The 24,079-nt window shown below is 43.2% G+C and overlaps 1 protein-coding gene across 2 annotated transcripts in view; it reads left to right on the top strand.

Annotated features, from left to right (window-relative positions):
* The window catches only part of LOC133396590 (collagen alpha-1(XVIII) chain-like), a 36,712-nt gene that overhangs the window by 9,402 nt on the left and 3,231 nt on the right, over positions 1–24,079 (top strand). Inside the window, exons 3-39 of one of the 2 annotated variants that reach the window (XM_061666604.1) lie at positions 8,498–8,745; positions 8,823–8,993; positions 9,590–9,721; positions 11,640–11,714; positions 12,734–12,820; positions 13,050–13,185; positions 13,300–13,343; positions 13,463–13,636; positions 13,727–13,753; positions 14,552–14,614; positions 14,677–14,751; positions 14,823–14,882; positions 14,963–15,079; positions 16,423–16,476; positions 16,569–16,604; positions 16,809–16,943; positions 17,017–17,067; positions 17,143–17,178; positions 17,246–17,290; positions 18,347–18,409; positions 18,513–18,548; positions 18,615–18,698; positions 18,809–18,874; positions 18,985–19,047; positions 19,394–19,480; positions 19,605–19,640; positions 19,706–19,759; positions 20,907–20,963; positions 21,068–21,127; positions 21,451–21,492; positions 21,621–21,648; positions 21,777–21,845; positions 22,478–22,497; positions 22,579–22,677; positions 22,753–22,903; positions 22,975–23,066; positions 23,832–23,960. In XM_061666604.1, the coding sequence (XP_061522588.1) occupies positions 8,498–8,745; positions 8,823–8,993; positions 9,590–9,721; positions 11,640–11,714; positions 12,734–12,820; positions 13,050–13,185; positions 13,300–13,343; positions 13,463–13,636; positions 13,727–13,753; positions 14,552–14,614; positions 14,677–14,751; positions 14,823–14,882; positions 14,963–15,079; positions 16,423–16,476; positions 16,569–16,604; positions 16,809–16,943; positions 17,017–17,067; positions 17,143–17,178; positions 17,246–17,290; positions 18,347–18,409; positions 18,513–18,548; positions 18,615–18,698; positions 18,809–18,874; positions 18,985–19,047; positions 19,394–19,480; positions 19,605–19,640; positions 19,706–19,759; positions 20,907–20,963; positions 21,068–21,127; positions 21,451–21,492; positions 21,621–21,648; positions 21,777–21,845; positions 22,478–22,497; positions 22,579–22,677; positions 22,753–22,903; positions 22,975–23,066; positions 23,832–23,960 (3,002 nt within the window). Of the gene's footprint in view, positions 1–8,497; positions 8,746–8,822; positions 8,994–9,589; positions 9,722–11,639; positions 11,715–12,733; positions 12,821–13,049; positions 13,186–13,299; positions 13,344–13,462; positions 13,637–13,726; positions 13,754–14,551; positions 14,615–14,676; positions 14,752–14,822; positions 14,883–14,962; positions 15,080–16,422; positions 16,477–16,568; positions 16,605–16,808; positions 16,944–17,016; positions 17,068–17,142; positions 17,179–17,245; positions 17,291–18,346; positions 18,410–18,512; positions 18,549–18,614; positions 18,699–18,808; positions 18,875–18,984; positions 19,048–19,393; positions 19,481–19,604; positions 19,641–19,705; positions 19,760–20,906; positions 20,964–21,067; positions 21,176–21,450; positions 21,493–21,620; positions 21,649–21,776; positions 21,846–22,477; positions 22,498–22,578; positions 22,678–22,752; positions 22,904–22,974; positions 23,067–23,831; positions 23,961–24,079 lie in introns of both variants that reach the window. The other variant, XM_061666603.1, reaches the window with a different exon arrangement.

Genomic DNA, 24,079 nt, shown 5'->3' with positions numbered 1-24,079 from the left:
CCACAAAGTTGGACGCATACGACTGATTTAGGGACAACCAAGGACAACCTTTGATTGATTGATCATGTCACAGTATTTTTACCCACCTATTGTATTTATTTATGTAAACTTCTTCTTCTTTATTTAGAGATTGTGATTTGAGAACAGATTCACATTTGTAATGTTGACCTGGAGTAAAACAAAGCAAAAAAAAAAAAGCAAATACATCGACAACAAACTACAGTGTGTTATAGTGACATGATAGACTACATTACATGATCGCAGATAGACAATAAAAGGTTCAAAACAGGCTAAAAAAAAATGCATGCAAAGTATCCCTCACTAACGTTTTAAACGATGATATTGGGCTGAATGACGTGAGGTTTATTATTTGTTGCAGTGTGTTACAGGTGTTTGGGGGCAGAAAATGGAAAAGATCAACCAAAAGTTGTGTAGACTATGAGAACGAAGAGGTTAACTAAAACTGCTGAAACGGAGAATGCGGGTGGTGGTATGCATGGTGAGCAGAGAGCGAAGATATGGTGCGGTCTTACCAATAAGTCATTTATAGATAAACATGGACCGGTCAATAAAGTATTGTGTGTTCTCCTATAATAACCAGTCATTACACTCTTGGATTTTCTCAGTCTGACATTGAAAAATAAATGGACAGTTGGGTGTTTCTGCACCCAACTAATTACCAAAGGAACTTTAGATCCAACACGTTACATCGCACTTTGGCTCTTCGTATTTCGGCTTTTTATTGCGGTTCCTGTAAGTGCTGTGAGAGCAGCGGGGAACGTTACGCAGAGTGTCGAGCCATGTCAGAATGTTTTCCAAGGATTTCGGGCTGATCGGGACTCTCTGGAAGTGTACGCGATGGAGTCTCCGTCGACTCAACTGGCTGATGAGTCGAGCCAGAGCAGATGGTATCACTCAGAAGCGCCCCCCCCCTCCCCCCCCCATCTCCTCCCCTCTCCTCGCTTTCCCTCCTGTAGGAAAAGTTTGGATAGGTTACACAAGTATCTCCAGTGTGATGAACACAAACATGGCGGACCTTCAGCTGACTCCAAAGCTTTGGCATCGGTCGCTGAGTGGGATGGAGGGGAGGGGGGTTGGTGTCTTCAGGGATTGTTTTATGCCTCAATGCTGACTAAGATGAAAGATCGATGTTAAGTTGCAGATGTTGACGTTTTAGTCGCACCTCGTTAAGTTTGCTGGAGTTAAATGTCGTCTTTTTTTTTAAGTGCTCGAACTCGCGTCTCAGCCGGGGTCTTTTAGGCATACTTGGGAAGACATACTTGACTAAACTATTTGGCCTTTGGCTCTCGGCAGTGTTGAACCTGCCAGCTCGTGTGATCATGCTGGGAAGTCAAAAGTCGGATAAAATTGACCCCATTTTACACTTTTTGGTCAACTGAGAACTGCCTCTAATGTTTTGACATGGCAATTGGAATTTTTGGACTCAACAGGACGAGTGTCTTTTCAAACCTTACCCCTCCTACATAAGTATAGAGAACATTCACACAGGGAATCTGTCTTACATTAACATACATTGAAGTGGACAAATGTCTTAAGGCAGCTTTCTGGGGACAAGCAGCCGAGGAAAAAGTCAGATCCTGATCCTGCTTCCAATGAATTTTGGATGAAACACAAGAATGTGCTCTTCGCACCGCAGAACTCCTTTGACGCAACCCCCTCCTCACTTCTTTACCTGTCCCACAGAAGGCCCTCATTGTGTTCCAAAAGTGCATTGCGCTCAGGTCTGGATTAATCTGGTTTTGACATCTAGAAGCACTTGAATGTTGTGATGACTCACCCTGATCCTGCCCTGAAAATAATTACAGGGGGTGCCAATTTTTCAATGGTCCTTCCTGACATACGAAGTTTCGAGTCGCACAGTCAATTTATTTTTTATGTGGTTGATTTTTTTTTAGGTTATGGCCTAGAAGTGTTTTACATGCAAATATGCATACTTACTGTAAATATGACTTTACTAATGCTTTTGCGCAGGTTAGTGATAGACTGCAATGCGTTCCAGAATCCAGTTCGATCAGGAAGAGCTCTTTCTGGTCAAACTAGATTCTGTAGACTCTCACAATGATTAAGAAATGGTACATCCCAAAACAAACCCAGTTGCTTTTAAAATATCAGATTCCTGCTCAAGCTAACTTTAGTAGCGGAACCATTTCGGAACCTCATTTCGGTTCCTCCAAATATGATGACAAGGTTTCTCATACTTGAGTGGATCAAGCAGAGAACCGTTACAATTGAAGTATCCGAAGTCTTTGGCCGGCCTGAAAGTCTTCAGAGTCAGAACACAGTGTACGTCTTTGTGTATTTGCTGTGGGAATGTTGTCCCAAGAACCTGGCCAGGACTAAGTGCCCTTGATCCACTCAATCTCAGAAAAACTGCCGGCTTTCTTTCTATTTTAACTGACAGCGCTCCCACGTTTAACATTCCTGATATGAACCCTCAAGCTCTGCTTTTGCTCCGTCACATTTTCTTACAGTGAGTCAGCACTCGAATGGGACAGGAAACCATTCGGGTGGTGCACTGAGTCAGTCTGGCGCCCCATTTTTTCCCCCTGCTTATGAGCTAATAATATTGATTTAGTAATCCCCTGGGGCAAATTCATCCAGTGACTCCCATGCAGACGTTGGATTCCATGGCATAAGGCAAAACTGGGTTGCAGTTGGGAGTTTAGTGCCTTGCTCAGGAGTTGTAATCAGGAAAGAGATGCTGGCAGTCTTTCATCCCTAAAATGAGTCTTTATATAAGAGGGACCTGTAATCCCCATTCCCCTGAGTCAGATGTTTTGTCCTTGGGGCCACATGGTTACCAATTTATGGCTTAACAAAGGTCCCAGTGCATCTGATAGTTTATCTCCTACTTTGTTGTTTATCTTGGTCTTTAGCGGAATATTTATCCTCCTTTGGGATCGATCCATGAGTTCATCTGTCTAGTGCTCACGAAGCCAGTTAAGGGCAGTCCGTTTTAGAACTTCAGGAAGCTGCACGCCGCATTGAATGCATCAATTACATTGAGACATGCTAACAAACAACAATGGGGGAGAACCAGAGTCTCTGGTGTTTACTTCTGGGCATGTGGCTGTTGACCGCTGCATCAGAGTGGCATCTGTAGACATTCCGTTTGTGTCAGTTTTGCATGTTGATTCTTATGCCAAATGGCGTCACAGTGCGGAGAAAGCAACTTTCCATGAAAGTCAGTGAATGGTGCAGACAAGTGTCCTAATCTATGTTTTTACCTGTCAGACAACAAACAGAAGAAGCCAACGTCTGGGCCTTGATGAATGATTGTCTTGCGGCTTCAGTAGAGAAGAGACTGCGAGGTTTGTATTGTTGTAACCGCTGGGTCATTTAAAATAAAGACCCTCCCCTTTGTTTTTCTTTTCTATTCTTTTTGGTTTCGTCTTTTTTTTCATTGTCCTCTTTTCTCTTGTGTTCTTTTCTCGTTCCCCCTTTCTTTTCGTTTTTCTTCTTGATCTTCTTTCCTCCTCCCTCTTCCCTTTTATATTACTCGTTCCTCATTATTATCCTCCCCGTATTCTTGAGACTAGTCTCTTTATGTATGCATCAATCTACTTACAAGCCGCTATTCAATTTGCTCTATATGATTCACACGCTCGATTCTGTCTCTCTTTCCTGCTCCGTCTGCTTTAGGCTTGTATACTTCACTCATCTGTCTCTCTGGCGTGTGTTTTTTAAAATTCTTCACTTATTCTCTCTTTCTCGCTCGACCACTCCTTGTTGCTCCACTCTCTCAACCCGGCGCTTCTGCTCTTCCCCTCTCCCACGCGGTTCTCTGCTCTCGCTCGCCGCCCCGCTGTCCTTTATCGTACCTCCTCGTGCCTCCTTTTTCTCTCCGCGTCCTTCCTTCTGCCTCGGCTTCTACCTCTTTTCCTTCCTCCACACTCTGTCCTGTCGCCACCTCGCCCCACGATTCTCATTTCCCCATCTTCCTCCTCACACCTCGCTACTTCACTTGAGCCTCCCCCCCTAGCGCTCTTACGCGAGAGCCTCCTTGACGAGAGCCAGAAAACAAACCCAAATATACTGACTCACTAGGTTTGGCGTGACAGAGATCACACAAGATGCCGGAGAGAAACAACTGAGCTCCAGAGCAACAGAAAAATGAGGCTCGCCTCGTGCATGTATACACACACTGCGACACACACATATGTAACTACTCTGAATGACAACAAGTGGATACTCAGGTTATTTATAAATTTCGCCCTCTAGTGGAAGAGCATGTAATTGTTGTGCTTGTCACTATACGCTGCTGGCGTAGATACAGTAGATGAACAAAATTGCATTATTTCCTTCAAGACACACTAATGTTCCACGTCGGCCACAGTGGTCGCAAGTCACTGCTGTAACGTATTGAACAGCAGTTATCATCCCGAATATATTTCCTTTCGATGAAATTTCACTTGTTGACATCGTCATCTCTTGAGTTTCTGAGGGAATTGCACTTTTTTACTTGAATGTGAAGCTTTCTGAAGTGAGTTTGGCTGAAAGATATTGTATATTTTGTGGTTATGGAAATTGAATTGGTTATTTATTAGATGGTGATCCTGTATGGTCAGATTTAAAACAGAGATGTAGCAAAAGAAACTGAACTCTTCCGTCTTCTCTTTTTTAATTAATCCAGTATGATTAAAATTGCCGGATTGCTCATCCGCCATTGGCCAGCAGTGGAATTTCCCCCCAAACATTTGGTGTCGAAGATTAATTTCCTCTTGAGCCAACAAGGTCATCTGACTTGTTTTAATTTTTTTTTTATTATTGTTGGTTCCCAATGCTGAATGAAGTCAGCCTTCAACTCAGCTCAGTTTACTGAAAACATGTACAAGACGTCACAGTTGGCATGCACCCGTTGTTGTGCAGATTGCATATCGGCCAATTGTGCGTGCGTGTGCGTGATCGCACATGAAGTCCCGCAGATGCAAGTTGCACTGGAACGATCTCAGCGCTGTGTGTGTGTGTGTGTGTGTGACCTTCTCCCCTATAATGAATATGCTTGAATTTGTCATGTTAATAGCAACCAAATGTTGAAGTGATCTCACAGCATGCAGCCGCTGCCATCAAGCTTATTCATGTGCGTGAGTGCATGACAAGTGTGCATATCTTAATTGCACGGGGTGCGCCTGCTTCTCATCAGTGTAGTCAGTGTTTTCAATGGCTGTAAAAGGAGTGTTTTTATGTATTTGCGGCATAATCAGTTGAATTGTGTTGCTGAATATGTATTGAAATGTTGGCAAATATCACCATAAAGGCACGAAATGCCCGCCTATTTGTGGTTTGGGAAAGTAGTAATTGGTTTTAAGGAAGTATTTTTGAAGTGATGCATCTCGACTGAAAGACTAAGATCTTTTTTTGTATGTCGGTTGAGCTGAGTTTAGCCTGGGTGGTTAGTGGAAATTACTGAGAGTCTTTTCCACATGCACAACTCTGGTGCATTTTTTCAAAATCAAACATTCTGTAAGCCAATTATTTTTAAGGGTACTGTTGTACGATATGTTTTCATAGATTTGAAAGTGTTTTGGATGGTAGTTTATGGTATACGCATATTCACAATCTGCTATTCACAAATTTTCGGCCTTCCGGTAGCATTTTGGTGCTAAGGAACTGTGTTGAAGTGAGGGGGAGGTGTTTCCTTTAGTTAGGCCATCGCCTTGTCTAATACAAAAAAGTGCTTTGCTGCCATCTTGTGGCATCGATAGGCAGTTATAGCCCTTTTTGCAGTTTTTTTGCTATTCTCGGCAGGGCTCGGTCCCAAATTGATCTTTTTAAGTCAAAGTATTAGAAACACCACTTCTAACTGTCCACAAGAGTCTCCATTGACCCAATTGGACACATTCTGAAGAACCGAGTAACCTTTTTCCCTCTCTGGAGTGCTTGGATCTTGCTCAACGGGACCGAGACCAAGCATGTAAACACGGGTTGCTATGGAAACGACCACATCAAAAGCATCCACATGTGGGGAATAAATGTTTTAGCGTAATCCTACCAGAAGGGTGTGTTGTCTTACTTACAACGCCGCCTTCCCAGGAAAAAGGCCGTTCACCTAGCCTAAACCGGAGCGATTCCTCAACGGCTTGATTACACATCGGCCGGTTTCGCTTCAGTGCAGGTGCAAGCGGGAAGACGCGTGCCGGAATTATGTTAGCTTTCCCGTTGCTGACATCCTGGTCAAAAAAGTGACACTAACCATGTCAATCGCTGACCCTGCCATGAAACTCTTGTGGAGTTCCTCGAGAAGTTGAACGGGAACACAATACGTGTCTTTGTGTGTGTCCAGCTGTTTAGTCAGAACTTGAAGTGATGTCACTGACTGAGCTGTGGGAATGTCGGCCCGAGAACCTCGCCAGGAGCCGGCTGCATTTGGGAGCAATCTCCTCGCTCATCGTTCAGGCCTGTGGAGGTATCGTAATAACGGAAGAAGCCTTAATTAGTCCACCAGTGGGGAAATTCCCGTGTTACTGTACTGGACAGTAGTCGAAGACAAGAACACGACAAAAGTATCAAAGAAGTGAATGTGAACAGCAGCAACAATAGTTGTACCATTGCATGGAGCAAAAAAACAAACAAAACAAACTATACTGTCATGCATCGAGAAAATAAACACCAGCAATACTAGCAGCACTGGATGCTATTTGCCACTTTTCTTTTCTATGCATATTATACTGTATGTACAAAAGTGAATGTAAAAGTAATCAGTAGTAGCAAAACTGTACATGTATCATTAGAAACAAGAGCTACTATATAGAAGTGAATGGGAACAGCAGCAACAGTAGAAGCATGTAGAAAATCTAGAAACCTATACGTGTCAATGAATCAGTGTATTTACAATGTAAGCAGGTAAAAGTATTGCGTTTGAAGGTTTGATGTCCTGCTCAGTCAGACTTTCTCACAATTCGTCAGCAGTCAAGTAGAACAGGAAGCGATTTGGATGGCGAGCTGAGTCAGTCACATTTGAAAAAGAAAACATGGCGCCTAGTAGAGTCAAAGTCGTCCTGGTGACGTGGGGGTTGCGGTCCAATTAGGACGTGGCAGAAGTGCGCCTGACTTCCTGCGGGGGGCGTTACCGGCCCGCGGGGGCGCTTAGCGCGCGCTCAGTCCAATTTACAGGAGCTGCCTTCGTGCTGCACGACTATATTAGCGCGTTAATGCCTTCCAGATGTGCACGGCCAAGCTGCCACTAGGGGGCAGTATATTCGAGCGTGGCCGCCCGTGTCCCGCTAAGGAGAACCAGATGCTGGTACGTGTGTGTGCGCATTATTCTGGCCTGTCCCACTTTTTGTTTATTGCACGAGTAAAGGTGCGCATGAGACAGCGGGTTTTCCACGTGGATGCGTGTTAATTCTAGGACATATTCGACATGTTGTCAGACTCGTGGGAGTCGTGTAAAAGACGGATTGTTACTTTCCAGCAAGCAAAACAGAAATAAATGTGGAAAAATATGCTACAAATCCATATTAAGGACAATGATACATGGGAAAGACATGTAATAGAACACATTGTTCCAATGATGATTTATTATACTTTAAGTGGACACTTTAATAGGTACACAGCTTATGAGAGCTGAATTCTACATTTATTTATATATAATATGTCAATAATATGTCAATATAATATGTCAATGTCGATTTGTTGCAGCGAGACACTAGTGCTAACGTCAGCATCATCAAGTGGCTAAAAGCGAAGACATTCGGTGGCCTCGTACAGTTGAAGCACGTTGTGTTGTTGTTAGCATTAGCATTCCTAGCCCACAAATGCTGGAAATGCTTGATTAATTTTATTTGACAGCCGATAACATTTTGAAAGTGCGCTACAGTCACCCACAGGACTTTAGTGAAACAACGACTGTGGTATAAGTTCATGTCTTTTGTAATCGAAATGCATTTGTTTTGAAAAGCGTAGTTTAGCTGACCTTAGCTTAGAATCCCACAACTATTTTCTTTAAAAGTGTCTGATCTGAAGAATAGTAAAGAAGTGCAGGTGAACTAGCCGCAACACAAGTCAGCAGCATTATACGTAGCGAAAGCGGTGGAGAATGAAATGCCTTATTCTTGATTTATTTTGAGAGTCAACAACAATTGAAAAACACACTACTTCCCCCTGCAGGACATCAGTGGAACAGCTGATGTTTAAATCAATTAATATTTCCGTGAAAAAAGTGTTACTAAGTGGGCATCTTTTCCCACGAAAAACGGGGGGAGGGTCACCCCCCCCCCCCCAAATAATAATAATAATAATAATAGAAATATCTGTTGTGAATATGCAGGGATCCATTGTATTCTCTATTTGTTGTAAAAAATCTATTAGAATTGCAAAACATAGCTTAGCCTAAGTTTTTTTTTTTTTAGTGCCTGACCTGAATAAGAATTTCAAAGAAGTGGATATGAACAGCTACGTCTATTTGTCAACCAAAGTATTTGCATGGCCCACCACTAGATTTTGTCAAAGCGTCTGACCCGCCTTGTGTCTCCAGCTCGAGGGTCTCAGGGCGTCCAGGACCTGACCGAGCTGATCGGCGTCCCCCTCCCGCCGTCCGTCTCCTTCGTGACGGGCTTCCAGGGGTACCCGGCCTACAGCTTCGAAGCGGATGCCAACGTGGGCCGGCTCACCAAGGCCCACGTGCCGGACCCCTTCTACTACGACTTTGCCATCACCGTCACGGCCAAGCCCACCACGCGGCGGGGCGGCGTCCTGTTCGCCATCACCGACGCCTACCAAAAAGTAACCGCTCTCATCTTGACTGCGCCGTTTGTTCACCGCATTGGCTGACTTCCCCCCGCACGTTTCTCATCTTTCAGGTGGTGCAACTGGGCGTGGCGCTGTCTGAGGTGGAGGACGGTTCCCAGAGGGTGGTCTTCTACTACGCTGACCCCGTCACGGGAGGCAAGACCCAGGAGGCGGCTTCCTTCAAGATGGCCGACCTGACGGGACGATGGGCCAGGTTCACCTTGACGGTGCAGGGCGCCGAGGTAGGCCACAACATGTCCGCCACGTTTCCGGTTCAACTGGGAATTAAAATGTGACATGCAGCCGATTGGCACATTTTTCTAGAGAACGTAGCGAACGCCATTGGCTGAAAAAACGCAGAGCATTTACTGTACATTGAACGGTTCTTTTTTTCTCTCCTGAAATTGGTGAGTTAAAATATACATCTTAACTTAATTAAGGTATTGCGCAATAATACAAATGGTAATATTAGTTCAATTTAAAACATTTATTATACAATCAACGGACCCGTAACTGATTTAATGATCATTAATCTTTGAGACAAGCAAATAAAAATAATTCATAAATGAAAAATATTAGTACATTTTAAAAATATTTCCAAAAATTAAAATGTTATTAATTTGAAAATCATCGCAAAAATATTTTAAAAATATGATTTTACTAATGCTTTTTATTGTTAATAATAAAATACTACTCAAATAAAAACAAGATTTAAAAAAATTTGATAAATGTATAAAATATGTAAAAAGTCAAATGAATAAATCCCTCTGCCTGTGTGCCCCGGCGAACTACCGGCTGTATTTTTGTGACGTGCGCACGATTGTCTTTGGTGTCGCAGGTGCGTCTCTTCATGGACTGCGAGGAGTACCACCGCGTGGCCTTCGCCAGAAGCCCCCAGCCGCTCACCTTCGAGACCAACTCGGGGATCTTTGTGGGCAACGCGGGGGGCACGGGCCTGCCCCACTTTGTGGTGAGTTTCCCACACTCCCGCGGTGTGAATCCACGCCTAGCGCGTGCCATGCGCGGCATGCGGGCCCGCTGCCCGATTTACGTTCGAGTAGCAAACACAAAGGCGGTCGGCGGCGGCCCCGCGGGAATAGCGAAGCAAACCTCCGCGCGTGTTTATGAGCTTTAGCTCGTAAATGACGCGCCGAGCGTGATTCATGCTTTTGGAGCGCGCTGTGTCCACTTGAAGGTGGCCAAGTACTCTCATTTGAATATGTCATTCAGTGATACAAAGACAAATGTTTGAGGTGAATAAAGTTCAATAGAATTATGGAATTTCAGCATAGTACTGTATGTATTGACTTTCCCCACTGTATGTATTGACTTTCCCCATTCAAAATATACTGGATTTGGAAATACTATTGATTGAATTTCTGGACTCCTAAAACATTTGTTCAGTTTCCAGGTGTCTTATTAACTGAAATTAGCCTGCTTTTTTTGGGGGGGGCGGCCCTGTCTCATACAAGTGAGCGTCTCTATGCCCCGCCCCGTGGACTGCTGCATCAATAGCGAGTTCGCCTTTCATTACCGTGACGACCGTCCGGCTTCGCTAGGACAATTGGATTCTACTTGTGGCAGCGGTGCCCCGAGAGCGGAAAATGTTCACTCGTGGAGGCAGCACATACACTAGTCAACTAGTGTGCTATAAAAAAATACATAACACTTAGTTAACGCTAATCTGTGCATCCAACGAAACTCAATGCAGCTCTGCTTATCGTTCGTGTTAAAATTCAAAATGTAAGTTCCTCAATGTGGTCTTTTTAAAGGGTAACACATACAGTAAAACAAAATAAATGTTGTTTTTTTTAACACACACATTAGCAGAACCACAATGATTGGACCCCAAACTACCGGGTCCAGAGAGTTGTTATCGGCGACATTAGGCAGTTGTACAAGACAAAATAGGTTTCCTAGCATCTTTAAATTTCTTTGTGAGAAGTTGTGCAGAAATACACCACTTCTTCTACCTTGCGGCTTCTATGGGTAACTCTGATGTGGAATTTATATGTTCTCAGTGCCCCCCCCCCGCCACCAGATGTGGGACAACTTGATTCACTTTCAACTTTCTGGCACAGGATTACAAGGGAGTACAGAAATAGTGCGACATATAGCGAGAGATGCCGAATGCATTTTTGCTTCTGGTGTGATTGAAAGGCGAAAAGGAGAAGAAATTGCCTTGCAGGGTGACATCACGCACAAACACTGCAGAACATTTTATCGCCTCCGACTTCATGTTATCTTCCAGACGCTCCTCCTGCCATCCCCCGGGCTGCGCTTTGTTGCTTTCCAGCTGTTTGCGCTGATGACTAACAAGTCTGACAAATGAGACGCAGAATGTTGCCTCATAACATGAAATAAGCCAAACCTTTTATGCCAACTCAGAAATACTTCATTACTAGCTCCCCATTTGGTTAATTCAAATGTATTTTGAACCCTCATGTACATTATTGGGTATCCTTAAGAAAATAAAACTTTGCAATAAATAAAGCTCAAAGGTGCATTTTTTTAAGAGAGGAGACTTTGCACTTTGGCCATCGATACGTGGACAAAAAGTATTGGGACGCACCTCTTAATTCAAAAACATTCTCAATTAGTGATTGGACCGGAGACCTGAATTTCAACTCTTCATCTTCTCGGAGATATATTGTCTGATCCCAAGGTCCATAAAGTCTTGCTTGGATGAGTTTGGTGTGGAAGAACAACCACAATGGCGCTCCGGCCTCTTGTAGTTGACGCTTTTATAGTTGCGAAGGGATGCATAAAATGTTGTGCCTTGCGCTACTCTCCACAATAACGCTTGTAAAAAAAATGTTTTTTAAAAAGTGCTATAATGAGTGATCGAGTGCTCCACGGCGCCACGTCAACACATTTCTTTCCTCCAGGGCTCCATCCAGCAACTGGTGCTCAAGTCCAATCCCACGGCCCCCGACGACCAGTGCGAGGAGGACCAACCTTATGTAAGAAGCACACACACGCACACAAACCCAAGTGGGAACAAGCGCGAGGGCTCCCTCCGCTGGCCTAAATGTTCATTGCACGAGCCAGGAGCATCACTTGGGCGTTAGTTTCACTTTTGACCACAAAATGTAACATAAGACAGCGTGAACGTCATCATTGAATATCTGCTCACCACGTGATAGATTTTAATCTTAATCAAATGAAGTCAAAATAAATGGAAAAAAATGGTAACATAAATATATACAAATCTGTGTGTTATTATTTATTTCATGGTGCGTGAAATATATCCATCCATCCATTTTCTGAGCCGCTTCTCCTCACTAGGGTCGCGGGCGTGCTGGAGCCTATCCCAGCTGTCATCGGGCAGGAGGCGGGGTACACCCTGAACTGGTTGCCAGCCAATCGCAGGGCACATACAAACAAACAAACAACCATTCGCACTCACAGTCATGCCTACGGGCAATTTAGAGTCTCCAATGAATGCATGTTTTTGGGATGTGGGAGGAAACCGGAGAAAACCCACGCAGGCACGGGGAAAACATGCAAACTCCACACAGGCGGGGCCGGGGATTGAACCCGGGTCCTCAGAACTGTGAGGCTGACGCTCTAACCAGTCGGCCACCGTGTCGCCGCGTGAAATATAATTAACTTTAAAAAAAATAAAAGAAATAAAATAATGATTAAAATGTGCAGTTATTCCAAATAAGTGCAAACATAAATATTTTGGGTTTCTTTTCAGATTAAGAGTAAGATAACTATTATGATTTGTATTATAATTACTATTGTTAATATTAACTTCTCAATATATTTCATGACATGACTGAGTATAAAATTAATTGCAAAAAGGAAATGTAAATATATAATTCAACAATGAAAATATCTTCAATAAAATATTTTTTTTGTTGAGTGTATTATCGTTATTATTATTACTATTATTATTACTATAAAAACATCACTTTATTAAGTTATTATATGTAAAATAAAATGTTTTTGATTATCTTTAAATTGTCCCCATCAGGCGTCTGGAAGCGGCGATGATGTTTACGAGGACATGGAGGGAAAAGATGAAGTCAAGAAGGTTGTGGAGGAGAGGGAATATAAAGAGGTAGACACACGCACGCATGTGCGTGCGCGCGCGCGCGCGCGCACACACACACACACACAAGATCCAATCATGCTCCGTGAAAATGAGCATTATTGTGTGCATAGGAGTAGAGTTTATATTGGAGGTATACCTAATAAAGTGGCCAGGCCAAAGACCTTGACGATGTTACGCGTGAATGCTGTTGCCATGGCGACGGAGGTGGCGCCATCATGTTTTATTTTTTTTTTAGGAAGTGCCGCAGCCCACATCCAGTACCCCGGTCCGAGCTCCCCCCACCGAGGCGCCATACAGTTTCGATGACGATGAAGCTGGAGACGACGTCGAAGAAGCTTCCGGGCAGGAAATGCAGGCCCCCGCACCTGCGGGTAAACAAAACATATTGGGGAATTAAGACAAAATCACATCAGTGATTCATATTAGCATGAGCTTGAATTACGTGGACAATATTTTCATATTTGGATTTTTTCACTCTTTTACAGTGCGACCAGCCCATTCAGCAACAGCAGCATCCAAGTCCGACTCTGTAAGTCCACAATAACGTTCAGACTTACTCTTGGTGTTTTCCACTGCTCGTAACAAAAATATAGAATATAAATACATAATAATTGTTGAGTTATTTACAAAAGTGTTGATTCCGTCCAGGTGTCAACAGGTCAAAAAGGTGAGAGAGGTGAGCCGGGAGCGCAGGGCCCCCCGGGACCCGCCGGCCAACCGGGGCAAGACTCGGAATCGGCGGGCGAACCCGCACCCCGAGGTCCGCCGGGACCTCCTGGACCTCAAGGCCCGCCTGGAGCTGCAGGGAAAGACGGACAGCATGTACGTTTTGTTTGTTTGCTTTGTTTTAACAGTGCTTATTTTCACACCATCAATGGACGAAATGATGAAATACAAATGTTTGTCTCCTAGGGAACAAAAGGAGAAAATGGTGCTCCGGTAAGTAAATGACATCATATTTATGTAAAAACTAAATGCAAACTGATGCAAAATGCAGCTCACATTGCTTTGGTGTTAATTCCTGAGACTCTGTGCTGTCACGTGACCCTTTTTCATTCAAACATGATTTAAACAAAGAATTTACATTTTAATGTACATGAGAGCTGTAATCAATAAAAGGGTTGAATATACTTTGATCAATAGAAATTAACTGGCGATATCTTGAAAAAATTGATCATTTTTTAAAACATAAAACTACCACTTAGCTTTGCCGAAGAAAAGTCTGTTTAGCTTAATGCTAACAAATAATGCAAAGCGCCATAAACGGGCTAATGAATAACATCAGGGCCGCAGTGTTATAATCCTTTAAGCAATTTGAACACAAACAGTGCATCAACACATGTAGACAGATATATTATTCACAGGCATGGATTCTTCATCCTCTGCGTAAAATGACTAATATTATTACTGTAGCTTACTGAGGCGCTTACAGTAGTTGTGAAACTCTTCTTGGTTTGTCTGCATGACTGGACTATACTGCTCCCCAGTGGCCAAGTCGCGCATACCAATCATGATGCACAAACTGTTTAATTTTTTACATTAATTATGTGATTATGATAGGTTCTTTTAAGTAGAGTATTTTAGAGCTCTATTTTCCTTTAAAAAAAAAAAAACATATTACAACGATTTAAGAAGATGGGAAGTCGCTTTTGACCAAAACTGCTTTGTGGCATTACATTCCAAAAATTGATGGTCCAAAGTTTCACCTGTCACCTCACGACATGATTTTGTTTTCAGGGAGCCAATGGCCTTCCAGGATTTCCAGGCCTTCAGGGAGAGCCTGGCCCCAAAGGAGAGAAGGTACATTTACGGGAGTTTCCGAAAATCAAGCCAAGTAAATCCAACGTTGTGTTCGGCTTCAGGGCGACGCTGGCGTCGGACATCCCGGCCTTCCGGGACCTCCCGGACCTCCGGGCCGCTTCTCCTCCAAGTTCCAGGTAGTAGAGTTGTTGTTTTTGTCATCTTAACATTTAATCTTTGAATGTTTTTGCCGCCGTGCGCTCGCCAGGAGGGCTCGGGCTCGGCTTCGGGCTTCGACGACTTCGACGACGATCCGGAGATCATTCGAGTGAGAACGACGCCTTGGAGAAACGTGACGTCATCGCGACTTGTCGACGAGCGAGGTATTAAAATTATTTCCTCGATCAGGGACCCCCCGGCCCACCGGGACCACGCGGCCCCCCCGGATCCCCGTCTCAGGAAGTCCTACCTGGACCACCCGGCGTTCCTGGGAGAGATGGACAAAAGGGAGCAGCTGGACTTCCTGTAAGGACAACAGTCGTAACTCTGAAGTCCTCTTCAATTGTTTAACACGTCATCGAAAATCACGAGTTGATTATTACAAATGGAACTTTTGCAGGCTACTGACGAGTGGTTTAGTGCTTCCGGTTCTGGTTCTGGCTCTGGTCAGGTATCGCTGCTGGGTTCCATCGTATCGAGTGGACCAGAAAGACACAATTTCTCCCAACTTTTAGTCAAATCCAAATCGTCCATGTTCATTCATGGTTTGAACGGCTTGCAGTGTGTCGGTGCATCTCAATAAATGAGAATATGGCAGAAAAGTCCATTTATTTCCGTACTCATACATTATATGCATCCAGTAAACACTTTGGAAAATACTTTTTTCAGAAGCCAAATTCCTGCCTAATTTCGACATTAAAATTCATTTTTATTGTTTCTTGGTTGTTTGTTACATAATGTTCTATTTTCGAGAGATGTTGAATTTTGGGTTTTCATTTGCTGTAAGCTATAACAACAAATGTATACATATATATTTCAAAAAGTCATGAAATATTTTACTCGGAATGTGTGCAATGCATCTTTATAATATGAGTTTCACTTTTTGAATTGAACTACTCGACTAAATTATTTTTTGGGGGTATTTTATTGAGATGCTGCTGTATGTTTGTTGTAAGTGTGGCCCTTAGAGATGTAGATGCTCGAGCCTCAACAACTGATAAAAAATAACAAAAAGAAAACATGAAGAACATGGACTCAACAGCGGCACCTGTTGGGGGAAATGTGTTTTTTTTCTTTCATAAAACGCTTCAACTAACCGGATGAATGGATGTTTTGGGATCTAAAAATCCCTAAAACCTTGAAAAACGTGATCCTAAATGAAATATTGTAGTAATGCTGATCAATATATTCGCTCAGATCATAATTTTTCTGACTGAAATTATCACACATTTAGTTTTTTGGCTACTTGTTGCTGAGCAGAAATAGTCCCAAAGCCCAATAATAATGGTAAAGAAAAACAGTTTCTATTGGCACTTGCTGAAGGACAGGGAGACACGAGAAAGCAAAGATTATATTGAAAATTTGCAAATCGAATACATATTCTGTATTAAAGGTAAACTATAAAAAGTAACCAGCGCTTCCCCTGATGGATATAGTGAGGTACTGCTCCACGTGCCCCTAAAACATCCATCCATCCATTTTCTGAGCCGCTTCTCCTCACTAGGGTCGCGGGCGCGCTGGAGCCTATCCCAGCTGTCATCGGGCAGGAGGCGGGGTACACCCTGAACTGGTTGCCAGCCAATCGCAGGCCCCTAAAACATATGGATGCTTTTAAAAAATCAGTACTAAATGTGTTCTCTGTGTTTCAGGGAATTGATGGAAACAAAGGAGAACAAGGACCCGCTGGACAAAAGGGAGACATGGTAAAGATTTCATTATACCGAATTCTTTTATTTTTTTATTTTTATTAAAGGCGGAACATTGAAATTAAACTTCCTCAATTTGATTCAACAAGGGGAAACCTGGTGTGAAGGGCCAACCAGGACCTAAGGTATCATTTATACATTTTATTTGACTTTTTGATGTTATGAAATTAATCAAACCCTACTGGGAATAATGAAAATCCGGAAGAAATTCATGCCACCCAAAAAGGTTTGTAGTAGTTCACTAAAGATGCCACAAGATGGGGCCAAAGCATTTGGTTTTGGTACACAGTACAATCTTGTGCTATATTTATTTATTTGTCCTGTTCCAGGGAGACCAGGGCCCTCAGGGCTTCCCAGGACTTCCCGGGCCCGAGGGTCCAGAGGGCAGGGTCGGGCCCCAGGGGCCAGCCGGCCTTCCCGGACCGCCCGGCCCCCCTGCCAAAGGCTTCCCGTTGGGCCTCGAGGTGCATACAATAGAATTGTCTTCCACATGTGTCGTACGCGTGCTATACAGACGACATACTTCAATGTTTTCAGGACCTGGAAGAATCGGGGCTGCTCAGTGGTCCTGCAGCGGAACGGTTGCGGGTACGTCGCCGCATGAGGTTCTGTCACTAGGATGAGAAAATGGGAGAAATCATGTGTTTTTGGGGTCTTCAACAGGGTCTCCCAGGAGTTCCAGGAGTTCAAGGACCAAAGGTACCAATAGAGCAATATTTAACGAATGTACAGTGTGTTTAACGTCATTTTTTTTTTCCTCTCGTAGGGTGAAGAAGGCCTCCGAGGTCCTGCTGGAGAGCCAGGTCTCAAGGTCCGTGCCCAGATATGTATTTTCAACCAATCGGGATTCATGACATGTTTGAGGAACGCATGTTCAGCGTCATGCATGTTGTGTATATGCGACTTTCATTTACTTCGTGGTCATCCATATCTTATGGGTGACGGATTCATGTTAATCGTCATACGTATATTTATGGACATACATATCTAATCTGTGACGTGATGAAAGCATGTTCGTAGTCAAACGTGAAGCATGATGGATTTGTGTCAAGCATCAGCTAATATTAATAATAATACATGAGGGTTGGTTGTGATCATACATGTCTTAAATGTGTTAGCGACCATATTCCGTACGTCGCAGTTATGGCTTCTGGCGTGCGATGAATGCAGTATTTAGTGTCATATTTGTCTCATAATCCACGAGACGTGAGGTTTAAAGATATTCACGATTTATGACGAAGTAGCACAATGCACTGAAGAGCTGACGCTCAACCGAAATGAATGAAAAAATGAATTTCATTGTTGAAAGACTTCAATTTGCAAAGGTTTCATTTGGTTGAGAAATGTGGAAGAAATATGTTAATTATGTAATCTGAATTTAAGTGTTGATTTTGTAACAGTGTCTGTGAAACATTGTGAAATGTGGACATTTTTAGAATGTGATAAATAGTTCCGTAGATGTTCTGAATAAGATGAAGTAAGTACGTCTTTAATATTTGAAGGTTTTATTGTGAACATTTGGAAGTTGGGGAATTGTATCAATCGTTAATAATTGAGCTGAATACTGTGAGGCTTAAATTAAGTGAGAAATGTGGGGATTTTGGGAATATTAGGAATAGTTTCATTTCTGTCCTGAATAGTGTTGAATTTAAAAAATATATATTTTGAGAAATACAGAAGAAGGAGGACAATATGTAAAATATCTCCGATTTGGGGGCGATTTTACAGTGCAAAGTATGGAATTCTCCATGACTCGTGAAGTATGATTGTTGGTGGTCACACTTGTGTAACATATGAGGTGTGTTGATAGTTTATGGTCATTCGTGTTTCATCCATGATTTGTGAGGTGTGACTTTGGCGTGTACAGGGGGAGCCCGGCGCTGCGGGTCCACTGGGTTTAGCAGGACCAGAGGGCAAGAAAGGTTCAGAGGTCAGTGAAAGCAATGCCCGAACAAGCCAAAGTGTTGCTACAGAGAGACTGGAAGCGTAACAGAAAGACACTTTGTGAATTGTGAATTTTGTGTCGCATTCAGGGTCCGAAGGGGGATGCCGGCGCTCTGGGACAAAAGGTAAAAACCTCAGCTGACTGACTGTTGACTTCCTGCTGTCCTCAAATCCCCAAACCTGCTCCTCAGGGCGAGCCAGGACGTGACGGGCTCAGTCTAGCGGGCCCTCCGGGACCTCCCGGACCTCCGGGACCCGCCGTCGACCTCCAGGATGTAAGTCGCAACCGCTCCAGGCGACTTTACTCACTCGTCCTTTGTGACTTGACGTCAGGCTCTGACGCTTTGTTTGTTTCTTCTTTGCCTCCTCTCCTCGTCTTCGTCAGCTCCTCCTCAACGGCACGGACGGCGTCTTCAACCTCTCGGGGATTTTCGAGGCTCAGGGATTGGCTGTGAGTGTCAAAAAAAGAAAAGAAAAGAAAAGAAACTGGATCAGAAGGCTTCCAAAGGAATACGTGGACACGTGTAGGACAACACGTAATGGTTTCTGCGCCATCCACAGGGACAGCAAGGACCCAAGGGAGACGGCGGGGTGCAAGGTGTTGAAGGACCTCCAGGACTTAAGGTACGTACGTGCGTGCGCGTGTGTAACCGGTAATGGTTGTAAGGTTACTTTTTCTTTCAAAGATGCCTTATTGTCTTTAAATAAAATTTAAAAATGAAGACAATACCTACCATGTCCACACGATGGCGTCAGAGCATTAAAAGAAAATGCAACTTGTTTTTTGTGACCTCAGCGAGAGGTCACAATTATGCAGAGCAGCACTGAAGAGTGAATAAAGATGTCCTCATGGCCAGAACATTAACTTTTCGTTTCTTAACATTTGAAAAAATAAAAAATAAAAAAAAGATGTGCATTAGCATTCATGTATTCGTGGCTGCCCTGAGCGTTTACGCTAACGTCTGCACAGGGCGAGAAAGGCGAGCCGGCAATGTTCATCTCTGAGAACGGATCCACCTACGACCCGTCTACTCTTAAGGGGGCCAAAGGATACAAGGTTATACGCAGCAACATTTGGACATATTTCTCAGAGTTTTCAGACATTTGCTTTGGGAAAAATTAAGTCTATTCTCTAAAATGTGTTTAAAATATTTAAAACAAAAAACATCTCTTGTCCACAGGGTGATGTTGGTGCAAGTGGACTTCCTGGACCACTCGTAAGTCTTCTGATATAAAGTGATGATGATGATGATGCATTCAAGGCGTGTTTCTTCCCAAACAGGGACCAATGGGAATGCCGGGACCAAAAGGAGATTTGGGTTTCCCCGGAAGACCCGTAAGCACTTTAAATTTCAATCACAGTTAATATCTCTTGAAAAAAATTACAACTTTTGTACTTGAAAAATACTACTTTATTTATGTAAAAATACTACTTTTTATCTTGAAGAAAAAAACATTCACCATGAAAAAAAAATAACCTTTTTTTGAAAAAAGAATGAAACAAATTCTAAAAGAAATTTTACTTTAATGACTTTTTGCTCAAAGAAATATGATTTAATGCTGATAAGAATATCCCCCCCCCCACCCCCCCAAAGAGATGCATTTGTTTAAAAAAAAAAATTCATAGAAAGGATGCCCTTTTTCTTGAAAATAATACAACTTAATTCTCTCAATATTTTTGGGAGAATTTTTTTTTCTCCTGAGATCATTTTTTTTACCTAATAAATATACAAAATATTTCCCTCAAAAAAAAAAAAAAAAATGCTACTTCATTATAATATGACAACATTTTATCAAAGGAAAAAAAACTGTAGCAAATGACTTTTTTTCTTGAATTCTTTTTTTCCTCAGAGAGATATGACTTTATTCTCGTAAAATTGTTACTTTTTACACGGGGGGAAAAAACATTTTATTTGTCGAAAAAAAACATTCCCCCCCCCAACCCCCTCAATTAATTAGGACAGGCACTGGGTACCTGAAAAGTGGCTCATCACGGATTCGTGCACAACCTCAGGGCAAATTGGCTCAGTCGCGTTTACACAAACATTGCATTTGTGCATGATGATAAGGGTGCAAAACAATCCCTTTAAGCTACAGCTCGATGGGATTCAAATGAAGGATTCAGTGGCCATTACAAGCAATTTACTCAAGTCAATATTTACAAAAGCGACAACACACGTTTGTTGTTTGAGAGTTGGCCAATCCTACTTTAGTCGTCTATGAAATATACACAGGATAATATCTCCGCTCACTGGTCGCATCATTAGGTACAGGGCATTTCTGCCTTTACACAATTGTATTCATTTAATAATATGATTATTATTGGGCGTGTAGTTCGCAGTGGTGCACAACTGCACTATTTCTAATATTTTTGTGACGCTACTGTGTAGCCAATTAAGGTTATCAAAGAGCGTTTTTGAATGAAGTGCAACGTACTTGAAATGTGATATACTTCTAAAATGCTTTTGCGTGTGTGCGTGTAGGGTCGTGTCGGTGTGCCGGGACTCAAAGGAGAGAAAGGCGACTCTGTCGGCAAACCTGTGAGTCCTCACGTGGAAGAAGAAAAAAAAAAAAAAAAAAAAAAGAGTATTCTTTGATATGCCGACAATCCTTCTTTTCAAATTTGATGTGACTCCTTCCACAGGGACTGCCAGGCCTGCCTGGACGACCCGGCCGCCCTGGAATGTTCCGATGCCCCAACGGGGTAAGCGAGCCGCTCCCAATGCATCCTAAAGATGGATTTTCATATACAGTGAGTGAACGCGAGTCTATTACAGGGGATAAGTTCATGACCCACTCGCGATAGGTGAAAATCTGCAACATACACGAACGAGAAAGACTATATCATTTTTTCAAATAGTTTTAAATGTATTAAAACACCCTTTCGAAAGTTCCTGTTGTCACTGTTTGGCAGTCAAGAAATGGGAATCGGCAGCGAGCGCAGACAATTCCTTGTTTGTTTTCACATACAAGAAAGATGATTTTGATTCAGATGACGAGATTAATTCCCGCGAAAACTCTCCCCAGACCGTGTTCCCCGTCCCCGCCAGACCCTTCTGCAAAATACCGGTAAGTCACATTTTCACTTCCCGCTAATATTTCACACCGCAAGTGTTAGTTTTCTGGGTAAATAAAGCGTGACGGTTCGTCTTTATTTATGACTCAAGTCGTTACTGACAGCTGCGTTTAATCCCCAGATTAATCCCGACGGAAGCGCCGTGATGGGTAAGTGGACTCTTTCAACTCCCATCTGCTTGTGGCTCGTTTAAAAAAAAAAAAAAAAAAAAAAAAAACATTATTCATTGGGACGCTTTGAAAAACAAAAACTAACTTTTTGTGTCTGTGCCTCCAAGGTGACAATCAGGACGGGCGGAAAGGACAAAAGGGAGAACGAGGCCTTCCTGGCATTCCGGCGCCACCTAGTGAGTCAAAACTTCCAAAATTGTCGCTTTTTTTTTACATTTTAAAAATATATATTCATGTATAAACTCCCGTAACTAGGGACACCTGCTTGCGCAGTCTAATGAGATCCAGTAGAATAACGCAAAGTGCCGTTTTTGATATTTTGACCCTCACATAAATGAAATATATTTTGAACTTTCAATTAAAATTGAGGATTATTAATCTTGCAACGACTCAATCTGCTTTTTATGGGCCTCGTCATGCCTCAAGCACCCGTGCTCCAAATTGAACAGGAAGTCGGCCATTTTGGTTTGTAGCAGCCATTTTGGGCTAATTCCAGGGCTCGTACTTTTGACAAATTCACCAAAATGAGCCCCAATTGGACATAGAGATCCCGGGCGCATAGATGACGATACATTTCCAAGCTTGTTAGTTTACGGCATGTAATGTGGCCGCGGAATGGCGTCGCAGTTTGACGATCATTTCTAGGATTCGCTACGGTAAAAGTGGGTGGCGAGGGCCCGCTCACACGTGAATGAACTTTTTGAAAAGCACCATTGGAGATAATCCCTTGTGCAGCTGTACCTAACGAAGTGTCTGATAAATAGTACAGACATTTATTGTGCCTCATGATGTTTTCTCTCCACATCAGACACGTTCAAAGGACGCTTGGTAAGTTCCACATTCATAGTAATGATCACTTCGTTGGAATGCCGTAAGACTGGAAGAGAACAATGTGTTTTGTATTATTAGGGAGTGAAAGGCGAGATGGGCGTCGACGGAGAAAAAGGAGAAAAGGGCGAGACGGGGTTGCCCGGGCAACCGGGTGCTCCCGGGAAACCAGGGCCAGTGGTGAGAGCTGTCGCCACGGCAACGCAACCGCACAATGTTCCAAACTAAATGACTTTCTGCCGACCCCCCCCCCAGGGACCCAAAGGCGAGTCCGTGCTGGGACCGCAAGGCCCCCGCGGAGAACCGGGCCACCCGGGCGCCCCGGGCTTCGGCAGACCCGGTCCGGCAGGACCCCCCGGACCGCCGGGGGAAGTCGGAGGCTTGTCGTTCGGCTTTGGTAAAAAAGGTGTGTCCGTCGTGTTCGTACTTTACATCTGATAAGAAGCGGCTTCCGATGACTTTTTACGTGTCGCTCAGATGTGAAAATCCCCGGACCGGCCGGACCCCCCGGGCCCCCCGGACCCCCGGGACCCGCTGGCCCACGCGGACCCTTGGGAGGCTCAGCCGCTGTACGTTTACACGCACACAGTTTTGACAAAAGTATTGGGACGTGTACAGGAAGTGAAAAGTGAAGAAAATGGGAACAAAAATATTGGGACGTTTACAGGGAGTGCAAATGTAAGAAATGGACAAAAATATTGGGACACTCACGAGATGTTTAAAAAACAACAACAACATAGTTTTGTCAAAAGTATTGGGACACTTCTGGGAAGTGAAAAGTGAAGGAAAAAATAAAATAAAAATACTGGGAGAGGTGCCGAAAGTGGAAATGTAGAAAAAGGGACAAAAGTATTGGGACTCCTGCATCAAGTGGAGAAAATGGGGAGGTGTTTTTTTTCTTTTTTTTTTTTTTTAAATCCATTTTGGCTGCGTTAATGCCAAGGAAATGACAGTTTGTCATTTCCAACTTCCGTTCTTGAACTATATTTATAATATTTACATCAAATTGTACCTTTTGGCTCTATCGTGGCCATTTTTGGCGACCGAAACACATGAAAACGACATTTTTCAATTTCTTATTGATGTTTGAATCATACCATTTGGTTAAAATGGGTTTCCTTCTAGACTTGAAAATGTAACTTTTCTCGTGCGTTTTTGACAAGATTGCACCATTGATCAATTTTGGGATAATGGAGCAAGTTTCATGAAAGAGTCGTTGTTAGTCTTAGTCGTAGTTTGTGGAAAAAAAGAAAAAAAAAAGTGTTTCATGGCTTACTGAACTCGAGTTGCGCAAATGAGCGACGATTTTTGTTTTTCTGTACGTGTTTTTCCAGGTGAGTACATTTTCCACGGTGGAGTCGATGATGAGGAGGACTGTGAGGGAGGCCGAGGGAATGCTGGCCTACGTCCTGGCCACGGGAAGTCTCTACCTCAAGGTGGCCGAAGGCTGGAAGGAGATTCAGGTGCGCACCTTTCAATCATCAAATAGGAAATATGGAAATGCAAAAGGCAGGAACTGAGGAGGTAGCGCTCACTATTAACAAGTTGAAAGTGGTTTTAAAAGAAGAAAAATATTGAGCAA

The sequence above is a fragment of the Phycodurus eques genome, chromosome 21, assembly GCF_024500275.1.
Source record: "Phycodurus eques isolate BA_2022a chromosome 21, UOR_Pequ_1.1, whole genome shotgun sequence".
NCBI lineage: Eukaryota > Metazoa > Chordata > Actinopteri > Syngnathiformes > Syngnathidae > Phycodurus > Phycodurus eques.
This window is presented reverse-complemented; position numbering and strand designations above follow the sequence as displayed.